The sequence below is a fragment of the Prionailurus viverrinus genome, chromosome E2 (assembly GCF_022837055.1).
Source record: "Prionailurus viverrinus isolate Anna chromosome E2, UM_Priviv_1.0, whole genome shotgun sequence".
Taxonomy (NCBI): Eukaryota; Metazoa; Chordata; class Mammalia; order Carnivora; family Felidae; genus Prionailurus; species Prionailurus viverrinus.
The window spans coordinates 52,385,670-52,403,676 of NC_062575.1; the positions used below are offsets into that span (position 1 = coordinate 52,385,670).

The 18,007-nt window shown below is 56.7% G+C and overlaps 1 protein-coding gene across 3 annotated transcripts; it reads right to left on the reverse strand.

Annotated features, from left to right (window-relative positions):
* Positions 1–600: 600 nt before the first annotated feature.
* On the reverse strand, positions 601–11,041 carry SLC1A5 (solute carrier family 1 member 5). Of its 3 annotated transcripts, none has more exons than XR_007147322.1 (9): positions 9,863–11,041; positions 7,070–7,112; positions 6,592–6,639; positions 6,275–6,441; positions 3,325–3,558; positions 2,748–2,942; positions 2,469–2,603; positions 1,425–1,844; positions 601–1,240 (listed from the first exon to the last, which is right to left on the reverse strand). XR_007147322.1 is itself a non-coding variant. In XM_047835213.1 (8 exons), the coding sequence occupies exons 1-8, from the start codon at positions 10,429–10,431 to the stop codon at positions 1,610–1,612; spliced, it is 1,626 nt and encodes a 541-aa protein (XP_047691169.1). In that variant the 5' UTR covers positions 10,432–11,041; the 3' UTR covers positions 601–1,609. The 3 variants fall into 3 exon arrangements, 1 of the variants encoding a protein (XP_047691169.1); XR_007147321.1 differs by having other exon boundaries at positions 601–1,020; positions 1,284–1,844; XM_047835213.1 differs by having other exon boundaries at positions 601–1,844.
* Positions 11,042–18,007: the final 6,966 nt, after the last annotated feature.

Consider the following 18,007-nt stretch of genomic DNA (forward strand, 5'->3'; position numbering starts at 1 on the left):
TATATATTACCTATGCATGTGTGTATCTCTTTAAACAGGCACCCTTCATAATCTAAATCTAATCCATTCCCAAAAAAGCATCAAATGGAAAAACTGAGGACAATCAATTATTTTAAGTGGGGAAAACCGTGCCCTCCCGGCTCCTTCCAGGAACCCCAACCATCTTCCCCAAATACCATTAAAACCCTGCAACACTTTTATAACCACCCGCCAAGGATTTGAGCCTAATAGAAAGCACTGACTGTATCGACCGCTTAACTATTCAACACTTAAGGAGCTCATTAGTGGTTATGTTTGTGTGTGATACACAACAGTTTTGCACAGAATCAGATATGAATTAGACACTGCAATGATCACGCGATGGAACTAAATACACAAAAACAAACCAACGAAAAGATGCAAAAGATACCCCAAGATACCATCTACAATTGGACTTGGGTTGGTGGTGCCTCCCGGGCACCTGGCAGGAGCCTACACAGGGCCCTAGGAAGGGGGAAGATAATTATTAGTAATGTATAACACGTTTCAGCAGCATACAAGACAGGATCGTTACCAAGTGAGCCACAACTGGGCATCATCCACATCCCGGACTCAAAACACTTGCACGGCAGGTTTTTTATTCAAACAGCAAATTCTGGTTTAAATAAAAAAGCGGGGGGAGGGAGAGCAGGTCATTACTGCCACTATTGGATAGAGTTCAAGTATCAGGGAAGTACCCGTAAGTGGCTACAGCAGAAAGTCAGTCTCTTCCCAGGAGTGAGTTGTCCATTTTCAGCTGCAAGATGGCATTACGTGGGGTAAAATCGCGCGCATCTTAGGTGTGCAGGCGAACTTCCCCAAATGTATACGTCTGTGTGAGCATCACCAGCGTCGAGACACGGAACATTTACGAGATCGCTTCACCGACTGAGCCACCCGGGAGCCCCTTCAATGGTGTTTTTTTGACAAACAGGTATCTTATTTCAGTGGATTCTGACTTGTCATGTTTGGTTTTTTTCTGCGTGGCTTATGCTTTTGGTCCTAGAAACATCCGAGGAGATACACTTGATAGTTTTATTGCTAAAAAATGTCCTTTGGAGTGACAGCAGTATTTGTCCTCAGTCTCCCCCACCCTGGCAGGGTCCCCAGGAGTGTTTGTTACAGCGGAGGGAACAGAGGGCCTGAGGACAGGGTGGGATGTACCATGGAGCCGCAAAACACACACACACACACACACACACACACACACACACACACACAGCTACAGCCACCAAAATAGCCATCGACCCACTGGAATGTCCTACCTCTCAATGAGGGCAGAAATCCACATGGTGACCTGTGCCTTAAGATGAGGAGGCCAGAACGACACTATTTCTCCATCATGTTTCTTAACTTTGGGTGGAAACAGGAATTGAGGACTGGAGAAGATCTGGGGAGATAGATACACACACACACACACACACACACACACGCCTATACCCCAGCATCGAGGCTCCCAGATCTGATGTCAGGGAGAGAGGCTGGGACCCTGGATCCCTTAAGTGTGCAGCAGGAAGGGCCTCCAGAACCCCGGTTCACAATCCCAATGTCCAGAGTGCCCCCATCAGCGCAGGAAAAGTCCCCATGGGGTTTACATAACCGACTCCTTCTCGCAGGGGTCTGCATCCCCAGCAGATCCCAGGCGGTGTTTGAGGAGGGGGTTCCCCTCCTCAGTGGGGGCGGGCAGTGGAGCCAGGGGCATCTCACTCTTCACTTGGATCAACTCTGGCACTGAACTCCGCATCTCTGCACGATCTATGTAATTTTGGAGGAGTCCCGCCCCAAAGGCATCACCTTCCACATTGAGGACTGTGCAGGATCGGTCCCTGAAGAACAGGATAGGGAAGTGAGTGGGAGGGGGGAGGGGGAGAGGGGAGGGGAGAGGGGAGGGCCTAACCTTCCCACCTCTCCTCCCCAATCTTTTTTTTTTTTTTTCCGAGATAGAGAATCCCAAGCAGGTTCCGTACTATCAGAGTGGAGCCTGAAACACCTCTCGAACCCACGAACCAGGAGACCATGACTTGAGCCAAAATCAAGAGTCGGATGCTCAACCAACTGACCCACCCAGGCGCCCCCCCCCCCAAGATCTTGAGGTCCTCGCCACACCCTCCTTCATGGAACCCTGTTCTGCTTCTAGATCCAACTCATTGCTCTATCCTCCCAAATATCCCTTCCTCCTAGAGCCTCCAAGATCTTTTCATCCGGGATCCAAGAAGCCCCCTACCTCTCTTCTTTTCCATGAAATATAAGCGCTCCATCACACTTTCTTTGCCTTAGAACCTCAAAGATCCCTTCTTTCCTTCTGATTAGAATGCTCAAGATGCCATCCCCTTTCCTCTGGAACTCCTTCCTTCCTCTACTCTCCTCCTCGGAGGCTCTCGATGACCTGCTTGTTCATCTCCTTTCCCAGGGTACCCCTTGGGCCCCTGAAGCCCCAAACCCAAACTTACACTAGCCAGTCCACAGCCAGGATCAAGGAGATGTCGTGAACTGGCAGGTTGACTGCCTCCAGGATGATGGCCAGAGTGAGAACACCTCCAGACGGAATGCCCGCGGCCCCCACGCTGGACGCCGTGGCGGTGACCCTGGGGGAAGAGAAGGGCGGTCAGCGAAAGATCTCGGTAGGGGGAGAAGCTGCCACGGGAGCCCTGCCCCCCTCCGGCCTCTGTCCATTCTCGGGGGAGGGGTCAAGTGGGTCCGGGGTCCTAGCTGCAGCCACCCACACTCACAGGATGGTGATGATCTTCACAAAGTCCAGGGGTTGCTGGTTGAGCTGTGCGATGAACACTGCGGCCACACACTGGAAGAGCGCCGCCCCATCCATGTTGACGGTGGCACCGATGGGTAGGATGAAGCGGCTGATGTGCTTGGCGACACCATTCCTCTCCTCCACGCACTTCATCATCAGCGGCAGCGTGGCCGAGCTGAGCAGAGGCACGTCAGTTAGCGCACTGGACCCGCCCCCTGCCGAAGCCCCGCCCAGACCGCGCTGGCCAATCAGCACAAGCCCATGCTCTGCCCGCCAGCCTAGACCCCGCCCCCGCCAGCCCCGCGCCTCGCCACCCCCAGCCTTCTGCAGTTCTCGGCCCTTCTCTTCCCAGAGCCAGAGGGGGCGGGGGGGGGGGGGGGGGTGGAGGGGGTGGAGGGGGACGGTTCCAGGACCTTATGAGAAACTTACTAAAGTATGGCCCCTGTACCCAGATCCAACGTCCCCAGATACGAAATTTCAAGGGTCTCCAGAAAGCTGATGTCCACTTAGGGCCCCTTAGCTTAAAAATCCTGCATTGGTCTGCCCCAAGGCCATACCTAGAAGAGGTCCCGAAGGCAGTGACCAGCGGTGTCACGATACCCCACAGGAAGCGGTAGGGGTTTTTGCGGGTGAAGAGGAAGTAGATGAGGGGCAGCACCAGGAGCCCGTGGATGGCGTGGCCCAGCAGGCAGCACAGGATGTATTTGCCGAGACTGGTGAAGAGCAGCCCCACGTCCTCCACTGCCACGATCTTGCCAGCCACCAGGAACAAGATGCCCACGGGGGCATACCTAATTACACAGGAGACCCACTGCAGCCTCTGACTACGTGCCCGCCCAGGGCCGGGCTTTGCGCTCAGTGCGCAGCCGGACCACAACCTCCCTCGCGGGCAGGAGACACCCAGATCCAGGTGTGATTGAGTTCGGGCGCCTTCCCTGCCTGCCATCCTCCAAGCTCCATCCCCTTGAAAACAGGGCAGAGGGGAAAAAAAAAAAAAAATTGGGCAGAGGGGAGGGGCGCCTGGCAGGGGACAGGGGGCTCAGTCAGTTACACGCCCAACTTCCGCTCAGGTCACCATCTCGCAGTTCCTGAGTTCCAGCCCCACATCGGGCTCGCGGCTGACAGCTCAGGGCCTGGAGCCTGTTTCGGAGACTGGCGTTTCCCTCCCTCTCTGCCTCTCCCCCGCTCACGTTTTTTCTCTCCCAAAACTAAACATTAAAAAAAAAAAAAAAAAAAAAAAAGGGAAGAGAATAGAGCAGAGGGAGATCAAAGAAGCCTGGGAGCCTCTATTGCCAGCCCAAGTACAATCGCCAACCAGATTTGGACTTAACACGTGCCCCCCCCACCCCATGCGTGAGGCATTTACGTTTTCTGGGTTCGTGGTTATAGCAGCTAGGATGATTTACACCGATTCAATCTCTCCCCACGTCCATGCAATATAAACAGTCCGCGGTTCAGGTCTTAATAACAAGCCGTAGATATAAAGTGGTTGAATCTTTACCGCAATCCCACGAGGGAGCCCCTCTTTTAGTCTTTTGAAGCTATGGTTGAATTAAAATCTCACAGGTCCGTCAAGCAGGGACATTAATGCTACCAGCCTCATAGGAATGTCGGACGTTAATGAGGTGCTAGGTGAAAGGACTGGAAAGCTTTTTGTACACAATAAGTGATCTATGAACTTCCGCTGGAATTATTATCGCCCTTTCCTGGAGCAAAGATCCCAGGGGCGCTCGTGCCTCCCAGCCAGGAAGCCTCCCAAGACTGCCTCTCTGTTTGATCACTGCGGCTTGTCGTCTCTCAAACCCCTTCCCCTCTTTGGTAACAGAAGAAAGGCGGCATTTCCCAGCCACCTGTAAAGCTAGGTTTGGCCAAATGCCCAAGCTCTGGCCTGTGGGATGTGCCCACAAGTTATACAAGTGATGTACTTGATAAAGATTAGTGTTGATCGGAGGCACGCTATAGGGCAGGCAGTGCCCCAAGGACTTTACACGTTTTTCTTTTGTTTTGTTTAACGTTTATTTATTTTTGAGAGCGAGGGAGACAGAGCGCGAGCAAGAGAGGGGCAGAGAGAGAGGGAGACACAGAATCGGAAGCAGGCTCCGGGCTGTCAGCACAGAGCCTGACGCGGGGCTCGAACTCACGGACCGTGAGATCATGACCTGAGCCGAAGTCAGACGCTCAACCGACGGAGCCGCCCAGGCGCCCCAGGACTTTACACGTTTTAACTCATTTGTGCCTGGAACTGTCAATCCCATTGTCCAGATGGGGAAACCGAGACACAGCGAGGTAAGTAACTTGTTAGAGGGCACGCGGGTGGGAAGCGGCTTGGAGCCTGCTCTTACCCACCCACCACCCTGACTCTCTGGCAAGGAGCCTTTACGAGGTTGTGCAGCCTCTTAAATGTCACCTGCACCAGAATCAGGATGGGGCGGGGGGCGGAGGGATTTGTTAAAAATGCAGCAATCCTCGGGGCGCCTGGGTGGCGCAGTCGGTTGGGCATCCGACTTCAGCCAGGTCACGATCTGGCGGTCTGTGAGTTCGAGCCCCGCGTCAGGCTCTGGGCTGATGGCTCGGAGCCTGGAGCCTGTTTCCGATTCTGTGTCTCCCTCTCTCTCTGCCCCTCCCCCGTTCATGCTCTGTCTCTCTCTGTCCCAAAAATAAATAAACGTTGAAAAAATAAAAAATAAAAAAAAAAAAATGCAGCAATCCTGCTCCCTCTCCTGACTTCCCACCTTCTCCATCTCGAGATCCTGGATCTCGATCCAGGGAAGGTAGAAGCCAGAGGCCTCTGCACATGTGAGATCATTTAATAAAACTGATAATAATAATAATCATAGCTAACATTAAGTAAATGCTCAGCAGGTGTTAGGCCTTTAAAACATTTTGGGGGCGGGGGGAGGGGTGGGGGCGGCGCCTGGGTGGCTCAGTCGGTTAAGCATCCGGCTCTTGATTTCGGCTCAGGTCACGGTCTCACCGTTCGTGGGATCGAGCCCCGAGTCAGGCTCTGTGCTGTCAGCACAGGACCTGCTTGGGATTCTCGCTCTCCCTCTCTCTGCCCCTGTCCCACTTTTGTGCTAGCACGTGTATGCAGACACGCAAGCTCACTCTCTCTCTCTCAAAATAATTAAAAAAAAAAAAAAAAAAAAAGAAACCACTTTGTAAGCGCTTTACCTTTACCTCATGCCACTCGTCTCCTGTACATTCGATCACATCTAAGTCTCTGCAACTGAGATGCACTAGCTAAACCGGGGCCACGGCTTGGCTGTCCTTTCGTCACTTTCCAGGAGGGTCCGGAAGGTGCCCCCGTCAGTCTGAGCTCCCATGGGATACGGCACCGTCCTCACGTTATAGTGAGGAAACTGAGGCACAGAGAGGGTAAGTCACTTGCCCAAAGCCACACAGCCAGGGGACGGTCGACGCTGGGTGCGGGTCCAGGCCGCGCGGCTCCAAGCAGCAGAGGGAGGGTTGCCCGATCCCACGTGCCCAGCCCCCACTCCCCCCACCTACCACATGATCCAGGAGACCAGCACCATGGTGGCGTCATTGAAGGAGTTGAAGAAGCGGATAAGCAGCTCTCCCTCGGGCCCCAGCTTCTGCAGGGCCACGCCAAAGATAATGGCAAATACCACCAGGCCCAGGATGTTCATACTGTCTACCTCATCCCCAACGGGCACCTTTGGGTGAGGAACAGATCAGAAAGGGAGGAGGAAACTCAGTCAACCTGCGCAGTCACTAAGGGCCTGTTCTGGGCACTGCTGGGACCCAGCACAGACAAGATGGCTCCTTGGGTCCCTTCCTCCCCCCATCCCTTCCCCTGCTCTCACCTTCACCTTGGTTCCGTTGATCCATCTGCTTTCATAGACGGTACTGTACTGCAGGTGGGGTTGGGAACGGTCAGTATCCGTGGCCGTGGAGGCTCCCCCACCCTGTCCTGCCCTAAGCGCCCCCTAAACATGATCTCCTTCCATCCCCGCCAGCCACCGCCCGGAGGCAGGATTTTCTTATCAGGCGCCCATTTTCCAGAGGCGGAAACCGAGGCTCGGAGAGGAAAAGGCAGTTGCCCGGGGTCACGCCGCTGGAATTGGAACCCAGAAGGGGCTCAGAACCCGCATGCTCCTTTCTCAAGGAGGGGCACGGGATGGGTTTCGGAGGTTCCCCAAGGACCCTGCGAGATCGTTCAGAAATATGCGGGCATGTGCCCTTGGCCAGGCAGCACCGTAGAGCTGGCACCAAGGGGCTCCAACTGGCTCTCCCCCTCCTTGCCCGCCCCCCACCCCTCGGGACACACCCCCAAGGACTCACTGAGCTGAAGGCTGCGGACACCAGGTTGGAGGGGAAGATATTTCTGCAGAGACAGACACGGGGGGGGCCGTGTTATTAAATACCACGGGGGGGGGTTACGGGGCAGGGGGGGGTCTGAGGAGCTGGGTTGGCCTCTTGCGATGGGAAAAAACTCGGGAGGCCCCACTGGCCCCCAGGCCCCAGCCAGGCTTGGTCAGGCAGAGTTGAGCCCTGGCCTGCACACTTTTCCAGGGTGTGGGGAGTCTGAGCTGGCCTCCCAGGGCCCCCGTGGGGTGGCCGGCCAGCCCCGAGGGATTGTGGACTGGCCGTAAGGAATGCTGGCTTCCCAAGGCAGGCTGGGGCAGGGTCACCTGGGCCTCAGCTCCACCCCGGGCAGCAAACTTAATACCCTGGGTGTGTTGCATCAGCCAACTTCCTCCTGGAGGGCCAAGAAACGCTGCAGCCCTGGGGCCGGGCTGAGAAAGGCAGGGGACGGGGGTGCATTGGAAAAGGGGTAGTGAGAGAGGGTGACAAGGGATGGCGGTGTGTGCGCGGCAGCCCGCATTCAACCCCACTGGGCGTGTCAGGGGATCAGCGGGACCCTGACCCTCTTGCGTCTCGGAGAGGGAAGAAAAGAAGGGCTGAAGCGTCCACGGTCCCTGCAGTGCTTGATCTAAAGCCACTCGTGTAATCCTGGCTCAGGGATCCGCACCGTCATCCCCATCTTCTAGAAAAGGGAACCGTGGGGCGCCTGGGTGGCTCAGTCGGTTGAGCATCCGACTCTTGATTTCCGTTCAGGTCTGGATCTCATGGTTTGTGAGACTGAGCCGACCCTGAGACTCCGCACTGAGCTTGAGATTCTCTCTCTCTCTCAATCGCTCTCCCTCTGTCCCTCTGTCCCTCTCCCCCACCCTCGCGCGCTCTCTCTCTAAAAATAAAAAATAAAAATAAAAAAAAGGAGGGGCGCCTGGATGGCTCAAGTCACTTGAGCGGCTGACTTCGGCTCAGGTCATGATCTCGTGGTTCGGGAGTTCGAGACCCGCACTGCCGGGCTCTGTGCTGCCAGCTCGGAGCCCGGAGCCTGCTTCGGATTCTGTCTTCCTCTCTCTCTCTGCCCCTCCCCTGCTCGCGCTCTGTCTCTCTCTCGCTCTCTCAAAAATATATAAACATTAAGAACAAGAGTACTTAAACATAAAAACAGTAAAGGGAACCCAGACAGCTGGCTGGAAGGTCCCAACCACTCCTCACCACGTGAGTGGGGGAACGGCGGTTGCTGTGGGTCCCTAGACAGTTTCTCATGTCAACACGTGAGAAACTTGGGGGCAGAGGTGAGGGTTCGGACTCGCGGGACAGGGTCGGTGCGCACGTGCTCTTGAGTGTGTGCCTAGGTGACGCTCGATGCGCCGCTGTGGTCAGTGGCATCCGCGAGTGGCCGTGTAAAGGGATGTTAGTACACCGTGGGTGAGCACACGGGTGACAGCCGGTGTAAGGCCACGCGTCAGTGTGAGAGAGGCCACAGCTGTGGCTGGGTGCCCGAGGGCCTGTGTCCAGCTCCGCGTCAATTGGCCAGAAAGCTGTGTGGTTCTGAGACGTTCCAGAAAGGTCTCTGAGGGGCTGGCCAAGTGTGAGTGACTTCTCTTTTGGCACACAGGGGGAGCCTGTACACATACCCATCAACAGCCCTCGAGTGGGTGTGCCCTTGGCCCGGGAGGCCCGTATCCACCCAGGCCTGGCAGGGCTGGGCCAGGACCCAGCTAATCTCGCCTCGCCAGGAGACGACCATCCACTGCAGCTTTGGGACACCAAGCCGGCCCCAGAGTCTCATCTCAGCCTGCGCTGATTACCCCCCCCCCCCCAGAGGCTGGGAGAACCCTGTTCTGTGACTCATCATTTCCTCCCCCCCCCCAACTTCCTGGAAGTCCCCAACCCACCTGGAGACACTGAATCAGGAAGTCCCAAAGGCAAGGCCATGTGGACCCAGGGGTCTGCCCTCCTCAAAAGAGAAGAACTATTCTTGGGATGGGGCGGGGGGAGCAGAGACCAGAAGGCAAAGAGCCTGCTCTCTTTCTAACCGGTCCCGCTGGCCCCCGCTTCTGGGCCGCCTGGTGTTGGCTGCGGGGGGGGGGGGGGGGGGGGCGAGAAATGGAATGGAAAGTCTTTGGAGGTGGCAGGATTTAGCAGGAAGATGTAAAAAGGGAAGTGGCCAGGGCCCAGCCCTGGGGTGGGGGGGGAGGGAGGCTGAGAAAAAAACCTGGCTGTGTCCGGGTAACGGGGATGACACATAATGTGGGGGAGCCCTGGGACTGGGAAGAGGGCCTGGCACAGGTCACTCAGATCTCCTCAGGTCCCCTATGAACTCCTCGGGGGTCACAAGCTCTCTGACTCTGGACTCAAACCCTGAGGCCCTGAGCGCCCCCCAATCCCCTCCCAACTCCCCCCAGAATCCTCGCCCCTCACAGAAAAGCCTCTGTATCCCTTCCCTCCCCCACAAACTCCCCAAGCATTACTTTCTTCCCTCTACAAGATTTCCTTGTCTTATCACCGTCTTGCAGCGTCCCCAGGCGCCCCCATTCGAAGCCTCCTTCCCCAGGGGTCTGTCCTCACTCGCTGGACTCTGACCCTCAAAGGGCCACACCATCACCATCCAGCCCTGGGGCGGGGGCGGGGGGGGGGTGTCCGGGCTCTGGAGGACTCAAAACCCTCTAGCGTTCGCGTGGTCGCCCCGGCCATCCCTAACACGGGTCCCCTCCCCACGTGGCTTCCCCGCCCCCGCCCCCCCCCTCGACGACTTCCACCGGGCGGGCGGGGTCTGACCTCACAAGATCCAGGAACGAATCGAGGACTTCCTTGCTGGGGGCCTCTTCCTCGGCGCCCGTGGCGCCGACCGAGGCGTTGATGGCGGCGAAGGTGGCGCCCGGCCGCAGGGCCAGCGCCAAGCCCACGCCGAGCGCGGACGCCAGCAGCGTGGTGACCAGGAAAAAGAGCAGCGCCCAGGCGCCCAGGCGGCCGAGCGCGCTCGAGTCCAGGCTGGAGGCGCCGCCGATCAGGCTGCACACCACCAGCGGCAGGATGATCATCTTCAGCAGGCGCAGCAGCAGCTCGCCGGGGAAGGCGAAGGCCGCCAGGCGCGCGGGGCCCAGCGCTAGCGCGCCACCGGCCCCCGAGACCCCCAGCCCCAGCGCCACGCCTGCCACCACGGCCGCCACGGTCAGCAGCACCAGCAGGTTGGCGCGAAGGCAGCGGCGCACCCGCTCCCGGGAACCGCAGCAGCGGCCTCCTGCCGGGTCGGGGTCCTCTTTAGGGAGCAACGTCGGGGCACCGTTCCCGGTGGGCTCGGCCGCCTCGAACCCCTTGGGGTCTCCGCGCGGGGGATCGGCCACCATGTTGGAACGCCCCCCGGAGTTCTGCGGCGTCTGGAAGCTGCGAGCGCTTGGGGGGCTCCTTCCTGGAACGCCGACGTTCCTTAGAACGGAGAGTTTTGTAACACAGCCTGAAGGCTGGAACTTTGGAGGGTTCCTTGGAGTTGGGAGTTCACAGCGCCGGGGTTCCTTGGCTCGTGGGAACCGGAGTGTCTGAGATCCCGAAGCTGGGCGCCGAGGCTCCTCTGCTCTCCCAGGTTGTGTCCTGCGCCCGAAAGCTGGGAGCCCCTGGGTTTCTCGGCCCTAGGGATGGGAATACAGGAGTGTATCAGGCTGGGACAGGGGGTCTTGGGCTCTGGAAGGCTGAAGGCGTCCAAGTGGCAGAGGTCCTCAAGAGGCCACGTCCCGGTAGCGCCGATCCGGGGCGCCGGGGTCCTGGAAACGGAGGCTGGGAGGCTTGAACCTGGGGGACGGAAGACAAGAGCTCCAGGAAGAGGGGAGTTAGGCTTTTGCGTCTGGAAGGGGAGATCCAAGCCCCTGAGTGCGGAAGGCTGCGGTCCGGGACCCTGGGAGGTAACGGCCACCGATGCCAGGAGCAGCTCGCGGGCGCACCGCGCAGCTCTGAGCCCGCACGGCGGAAGCTGCGAGAATTAAGGGCAGGGGCGAGGCTTGAGAAGGCGGGCAGCGAACCGCGGGCGCCGATTGGCGGCAGTGTTTAATGGGCCATTCTGCGAGCGAGAGGTGGGGCTGAGGCCAGAGTGGGGCCAATCAACCGTAGAAGGCAGACTAACAAACTCTCTATCGAGGGGGCGGGGACACTGGGGGGGGACGGGGACGGGGGCGGGGCCCTGTTGGGGCGGGGCCTAACGAGCGAGGCTTTTTTTTTTTTTTTTCCCGCCAAAGGAATCGCGACGCAGGTGGGGGCCGTTAACCGACAGCAGTTCCCTGGCTTTAGGGTCTCTAGAAAGTGCAAGTGGTCGGCAGGTGGCTCAACCCAGCGGCGACGGCTCCGCCCCGAGTCCAGTCTTTCGTCGCCCCTCGGAGCTCAAATTCCTCGAACGTAAAATGCAGATGAGGAAAAGCTCATCCCGCCCATGACTGGCGTTAAGATTTCAATTAGATGGAGTTATTTATTCAATAATGTTAAGGAAAACAAATAAAATGTTCCCGGGGCGTCCGGCGGGCTCAGTGGGTGGAGCCTGCCTGCGACTCTTGATCTCCGGGTTATAGGTTCGATCCCTACGTTGGGTGTAGACATTACCTAAAAATAAAATCTTAAAACACGGTTTTAAAATAAATATTCCCAGTTCAGAGCCCGACGCTTATCAATAATGGCAGTTCCCATATTAGGGTGGTAATCCACTCACCCCTGGGTATGCAATTCATAATTCACTCGTTAAAAATTAGAATCCACTCATGTGCTAATGATTTCACAAACGCTTTCACCAAATATTTCCCCCCCACATTTTATTATGAGAAATGTCAAACATACAAAAAAATTGTAAAGCATCTTGCAGGGAACACCCATATCTACAATTATTTCATCAAATTTCTCTGTCGTGTGTATTATCTATATTATAGGCATAGATGTCAGTATCTCGTCTATATTATTTCTTTTTTTTTTAAACGTCAAGCTTTTTTTTTTTTCCAACGTTTTTTATTTATTTTTGGGACAGAGAGAGACAGAGCATGAACGGGGGAGGGGCAGAGAGAGAGGGAGACACAGAATCGGAAACAGGCTCCAGGCTCCGAGCCATCAGCCCAGAGCCCGACGCGGGGCTCGAACTCACAGACCGTGAGATCGTGACCTGAGCTGAAGTCGGACGCTTAACCGACTGCGCCACCCAGGCGCCCCGTCGTCCATATTATTTCTATCCACTTATCTCCCTATCCATTCATCCATTCACTTTTTAAACTTCATTTTGCTTAATTTTTTTTTGTTGTTGTTTATTTATTTTCGAGCCCTAAAAAATATGGTTTGGGCTCTGACCAGCTCCGGGTGCTGCTGGTAAGTTCTCCCTCCTGGTCACCACCAGCCCTAAACCCAGACCCACTTGGGAAGGAGCTCTGAGAACTGTCTTTGAGAACACATCTGCAGGATCTCAGCCAGTGGGGCCAGGCTGAGCTGAGATCTGCCCAGGCTCTGAAGCACGTGCCACCCCAGGCACGTTGTGGCCTTGCGAACCTCCTACGTGTGTCTCTCAGACACTCTGCGTTCCCAAATCTTCCCTCCTCCACTGCTTTAGAAAGCCCCCACCCCCTTCTCACTCTTACAGGCTGAAGTTATTTTCATTTAACAAACTCCTGCTCAGCTCCTGGGCTTGGCTGTGCGCGAGAAAGTGTGGGCGCTAAAGCTACCGAGGCATGGGTTCGAATCCGGCCTCCGCCACTTGCCGGCAGGTGCAAAGCCCTGAGGCGGCAGGAAGAGAGGCTTCGGCCCCATTAGAAATGTTGTCGCCACTAATCCTCGAGACCTCAAGCCCTAGTTTTTCTGATTTGGGAGCAGACGGAGGAATGGGGTTTGCTGTGGTCCAAACCCCCTACCTGGGCAGGGAATTTGAACTCGGGTGTCTCTGACCCTAGGCTGCGCCCTCAACCCCTATGGGACACTATGGCTACCCCTGCACGTGGCTCCTCCCGTAAGCAGAGGCATTTCTGTCGAGGGACCATCATCTATTCTGAGCACAATGTCAGGCTCTGTGATGGATGGTGCTAGGGCCCTGTCCTGCGGGGACTCACAGGACAAGTGGGGAGACCACTCATCCCCAGAAGGTGATGACAGAGAGAGCAGGGCTGGGATGGGCCGCCCAGAAGGGATGCTTGACCCAACGCGGGGGTCAGGGAAGGCTTCCCGGAGGAGGAGACATCCCGGCTGGGATAGCAAAGAGTTGGACCAAGCCCAGGGAGAGGGTATTCCGGGCAAAGGGACCAGAACCTGCAAAGCCCCAGACTTGAGAAGAGCTCAGAATGTTCCCAGGCGTGGCCCTGACTTAGTCACTCCACCCTCTGAATGGCCCCAGTGGCTTCCCTAGGGACAAAATCTAAATTCTCCGGCTGGGCATCTGTCTGTCCAGCGATTCATTCCCTCAGTCAGTCAACAAACCACAGCCACAGAGCAGAACACAGAAGAGCCGTCAAATAAGAGGAGACAGACGGGGACCTGGGTGGAGGCCAGGCTTCCGAAATAAACCCGGTGTCCAGAAATATTGTTGAAGAGGAAAACACGAGGGGCGAGAGAAGGCGCAGAGGACCGGGCCCCGCACCTTCTGTGGGGGGAAACAAGTATTTACCCGCCTCTGTCTCGAATGCACTGACGGTCTCTTGCAGGGTGTCACGGAAGCTGCCCGGAATGGCTGCTTTCAGAGACAAAAGCGTGGCTTTGCGGTTCAGCATGAGCGCTGGGGCTCACCCCGCTGCCAAACGGAGACAGCGGCGGCGGCGTCTGGCCTCAGAGCTCACGGAGGGACCAACCAAGGTCACGTCTACCGAGTGCTCTGGTCGGTGGCCGGCCAACTGCAGCCCTCATGGGATTCGAAGCTGGGATGACCTCTTGAGATCCACATTTTATCTAAGGCCAAAGTGGAAAAGGGCTTTTTCCGTATCTTCCCTCGGACACAGACGCCCAGGCTGGTGCTCCCCACCCAAGAAGCGTTCGGGTCTCGGGGCAACTGGGCAAACAGAGCCTGAGAGGAAGCAGCTGGGACCTGGCAGCTGGGTTTCAGGTGCGGCGGCTGCAGGTGGCCAGGCTGGGGGGGGGGGGGGGGCAGGGAAGGTCTGACAGCCCTCCTGGTGAGCAGGGCCCTGGGGATGGAGACGTGGCCCAGGCTGGTTGGGCAACACGGGCAAGGGCCAGCCTGCGCCCAGGCCCTGCTCTTGAATTTCAAGTGTGGGGGTGCCAGATGGGGAGGCAACATGGTGGGGAGGAGTCTCCAGGACTCAGGGGAGCCTGGAACTCAAAGTTGCCCCGAACATTCGGGAAGTACGGGGTGGGTCTGGGCCAAGAGGGGAAGGTTTGAGGGTTTGGTCCAGGATTGGCCAGCGGAGCGTCCCCACCCCTTCCCCTCCTCAGGCTTGGAGAGAAAAGTATACCAACTAGTCCCAGCCAGCCTTCCTTCCCCTCCGCCAAGCCTCCCACCCAGACTGGAATTTCATCATTGGAAAAGAAAAGGCCGGGGGCTCTGGGAAGGAGGTGAGAGGGGCCCGGAGGACGCTGGGCGGAGCCGTGTGGCATCTGCACCGCACGGAGCAGGGAGGGCCTTCCTGGCCTCAGTCTGCAGTCCGCGAAATGGGTATTGTTTGGCTCCGTGAGAGGGCGGGGTATCTGACAGCTGGAGGGACCGAGATGACTTCGGTGGGGGGGGGGGGGGGGGCATCCGCCACCTCCCTCAGACCTGTGATCGGGAGCCCCCAGGGGATGCGGCCTCTGCTCCTCCCTCAGATTTGCATTCATGTGTTCAGCAAACTTTTTCTGAGAAGTTCAGTCTGGGAAGTGAGGCCAGGGACGGTTTCCTGGACGAGGGGGCATCTGAGCGGAACTGTGAAGGACGTCAGAGCTGACCAGCGAAGGAAGGAGGGAAAGGGGAAGGGCAGAGGACACAGCCCGGGCAGAAAGACCTGGAAGTGAGGAATTTATGAAACTAAGAAGAGTTCCATTTGGAAACTGCCAAGAAATGAGGCCCGGAGGGGGCGCCTGGCTGGCTCAGTCGGAAGACCATGCGACTCTTGATCTCGGGGTCATGAGTCCGAACCCCACATGGGGTGTAAAATAAAGTCCTGGGGCGCCTGGGTGGCTCCGTCGGTTGAGCGTCTGGCTCTTGATTTCCACTCGGGTCGTGATCTCACGGTTCTCACGGTTCGTGAGATCGAGCCCCATCTCTGCGCTGACATCAGGGCGCCTGCTTGGGATTCTCCCTCTCCTTTTCTCTCTCTTCTCCTGCTCTCTCTCTCTCTCTCAAAAGGAATACATACACATTAAAAAAAAACAAAGTCTTTAAAAAAAAGACTTTAGTCAAAATCATTCATTTAATTCGGTTTAAAGGCAGCGGGGTCCTGCTGCGGTCACAGCGGTGGCCAAGGGGGTTCCACTCTGTCCTCAGGGAGTCTTAGTAACCACATCACATGCTTCTGTTGCATGTTGACCTACAGATTCCCGGCCCTGAGGCAAAACAGAAGGAAGTAAAATCCTACCACAACCCCAGAAGAAGAGAACGAGAATATCAGTGGCCGGTCCTCAAGATTCTAGAATTGCACCCCTTTGATGGGAGTGCTTAGGGGTTCTCAGCACAGTCTATACATCTGTATTTTCTTTCTTTCTTTCTTTCTTTTAATGTGTTATTTATTTTTGAGAGAGCGTGAGCAGGGGAGGGGCGGGGTGGGGGGAGCAGAAGATCAGAAGAAGGCTCTGTGTTGAAAGCAGAGAGCCCCATGCAGGGCTCGAACTCGAGCAACGTGAAATCCTGACCTGAGCCGAAGTCGGCCGCTCAAGGGACCGAGCCACCCGGGCGCCCCTCCAGATCTGTATTTCCCAACCTCAGTTGTTAACCTACTAGGCATAAAACAGTGAGTCTCAAGCAGTCAGTCGGGGCATGTGTGAAAATAATTATGGTTTCCTGGTATTTTAACTTAACTGTGCGCGCGCACCTGTTCACACACATACTGCGTTGCCGATAAAATATGAATTCTGTTGTGCGTCGAGTGAGGTAAGTTGGACACACTTGGAAAAAATTGTTTTTAATTTTTTTTAACGTTTATTTATGTTTGAGACAGAGACAGAGCATGAACGGGGGAGGATCAGAGAGAGGGAGACACAGAATCCGAAGCAGGCTCCGGGCTCCGAGCTGTCAGCACAGAGCCCGACGCGGGGCTCGAACTCACGGACCCGCGAGATCGTGACCTGAGCCGAAGTCGGCCGCTTAACCGACTGAGCCACCCAGGCGCCCCTGAAAATTTTTTTTTAATGTTTTACTTATTTTTGAGAGAGAGAGAGAGAGAGAGAGAGAGAGAGAGTGCAAGCAGGGGAGGGGCAGAGAGAGAGGGAGACACAGAATCCGAAGCACGCTCCAGGCTCTGAGCCATCAGCACAGAGCCCGACGCAGGGCTCGAACCCACGAACCGTGAGATCGTGACCTGAGCCGAAGTCGGACGCTCTACCGACTGAGCCACTCAGGCGCCCCAAATCGGAAACACTTTGAAAAACACTGGTCTGCGGCCCCCTACCCAATCGTCTCCCCATCTTTTTCTCACACAAACGTCTCTTTGCTTTCAGCCAAGATTTTCTTATGCCAACCCAGGGATCCCCTGTGTCCTCCAGACCCCCAGCCTGGGTCACGTGTCCCTCCAAGCTCCTCCAGTCCCTCGAGTCTCCCATCCCAGCCCTGCCCACTCTGGATGGTCACTGTCTGGGGATAGGTCTGTCCCCACCATTGGGCTGGAGGGTGGGGGCGTCTTCACCGCCGAGTCCCCAACATTGCCCTGCACGGGGCCGGGGCGCACAGTAGGGGCTCTGGGAATGTGGTCTGACTCTTTCAGAAACGGGAAGGAAAGGAAGGAGGCAGGCCACTTGGGTACACCGGAGCCAAAAGACTCGGGGCCTTCAGGCATCCAGGCCTGTCTGGGAAGCCGCGGCCTGGGACCCTGGAGACTCGCCCAGACCTTCCCTTCCTACCTTTCCAGTTATCTATTTAAGAGCCGGCTTGGGGCGCCTGGGTGGCGCAGTCGGCTACGCGTCCGACTTCAGCCAGGTCACGATCTCGCGGTCCGTGAGTTCGAGCCCCGCGTCAGGCTCTGGGCTGATGGCTCAGAGCCTGGAGCCTGTTTCGGATTCTGTGTCTCCCTCTCTCTCTGCCCCTCCCCCGTTCATGCTCTGTCTCTCTCTGTCCCAAAAATAAATAAACGTTGAAAAAAAAAAAAAAAAAAAAAAAAAAAGAGCCGTCTTGTCTGGGCTGCTCTGCCCCGCCCCCGCCCAGCTGCAGGCTGTCAGGTCTCTGCGGCTTGTGGCGCAACAGTAACTCTCGGGTTTCTGGGCCTAAAGGCCCAGAGAGAGGGTGCTGCCCTCCTTACTTCTCCCCACACCCAGTTAAGGTCCTGGGAGCTGGTTCCCAGGCCAGCTGCCCCCTACCACCACTCCCGGGCCTGCTCTGGGACCCCACCGCTGCCTCAGAGCTTGGGTGACCTGGATGGAAAGACACTGGATGCTTTCAGGGAGTCAGGATAGGATAATGGTCAAGGGTGTGGGGTCAAGGGTACGGGGCAGCGACAGGGGCCCTCCCACTTCTTAGCTGACCTTGGGCGAGGGATTCTACCTCTGAGCCTCATGCCCTCAGCTCTGAAGCAAGATGAAAGTCGTATTTACCCCCAGGGTGGCAGGAGAATTAAATAAAACCAGGTGGCTGCAAAAGATAGGCCTTGGCCATGTGATAAGAGGTCAGTATATAGTACATTAGTCTATCAGTATATCAGATTATTAGCTTTTCCCTTTAGAGATCCCTGGTCAGACGTTCGCCAAGCCATACCCCCCCCCCCGGGGGCGGGGGGCGTCTGAGGCGAATCCAAAGGAACATGGCCTTGGGACACCTGGGTGGCTCATTTGGTTGGGCGGCCG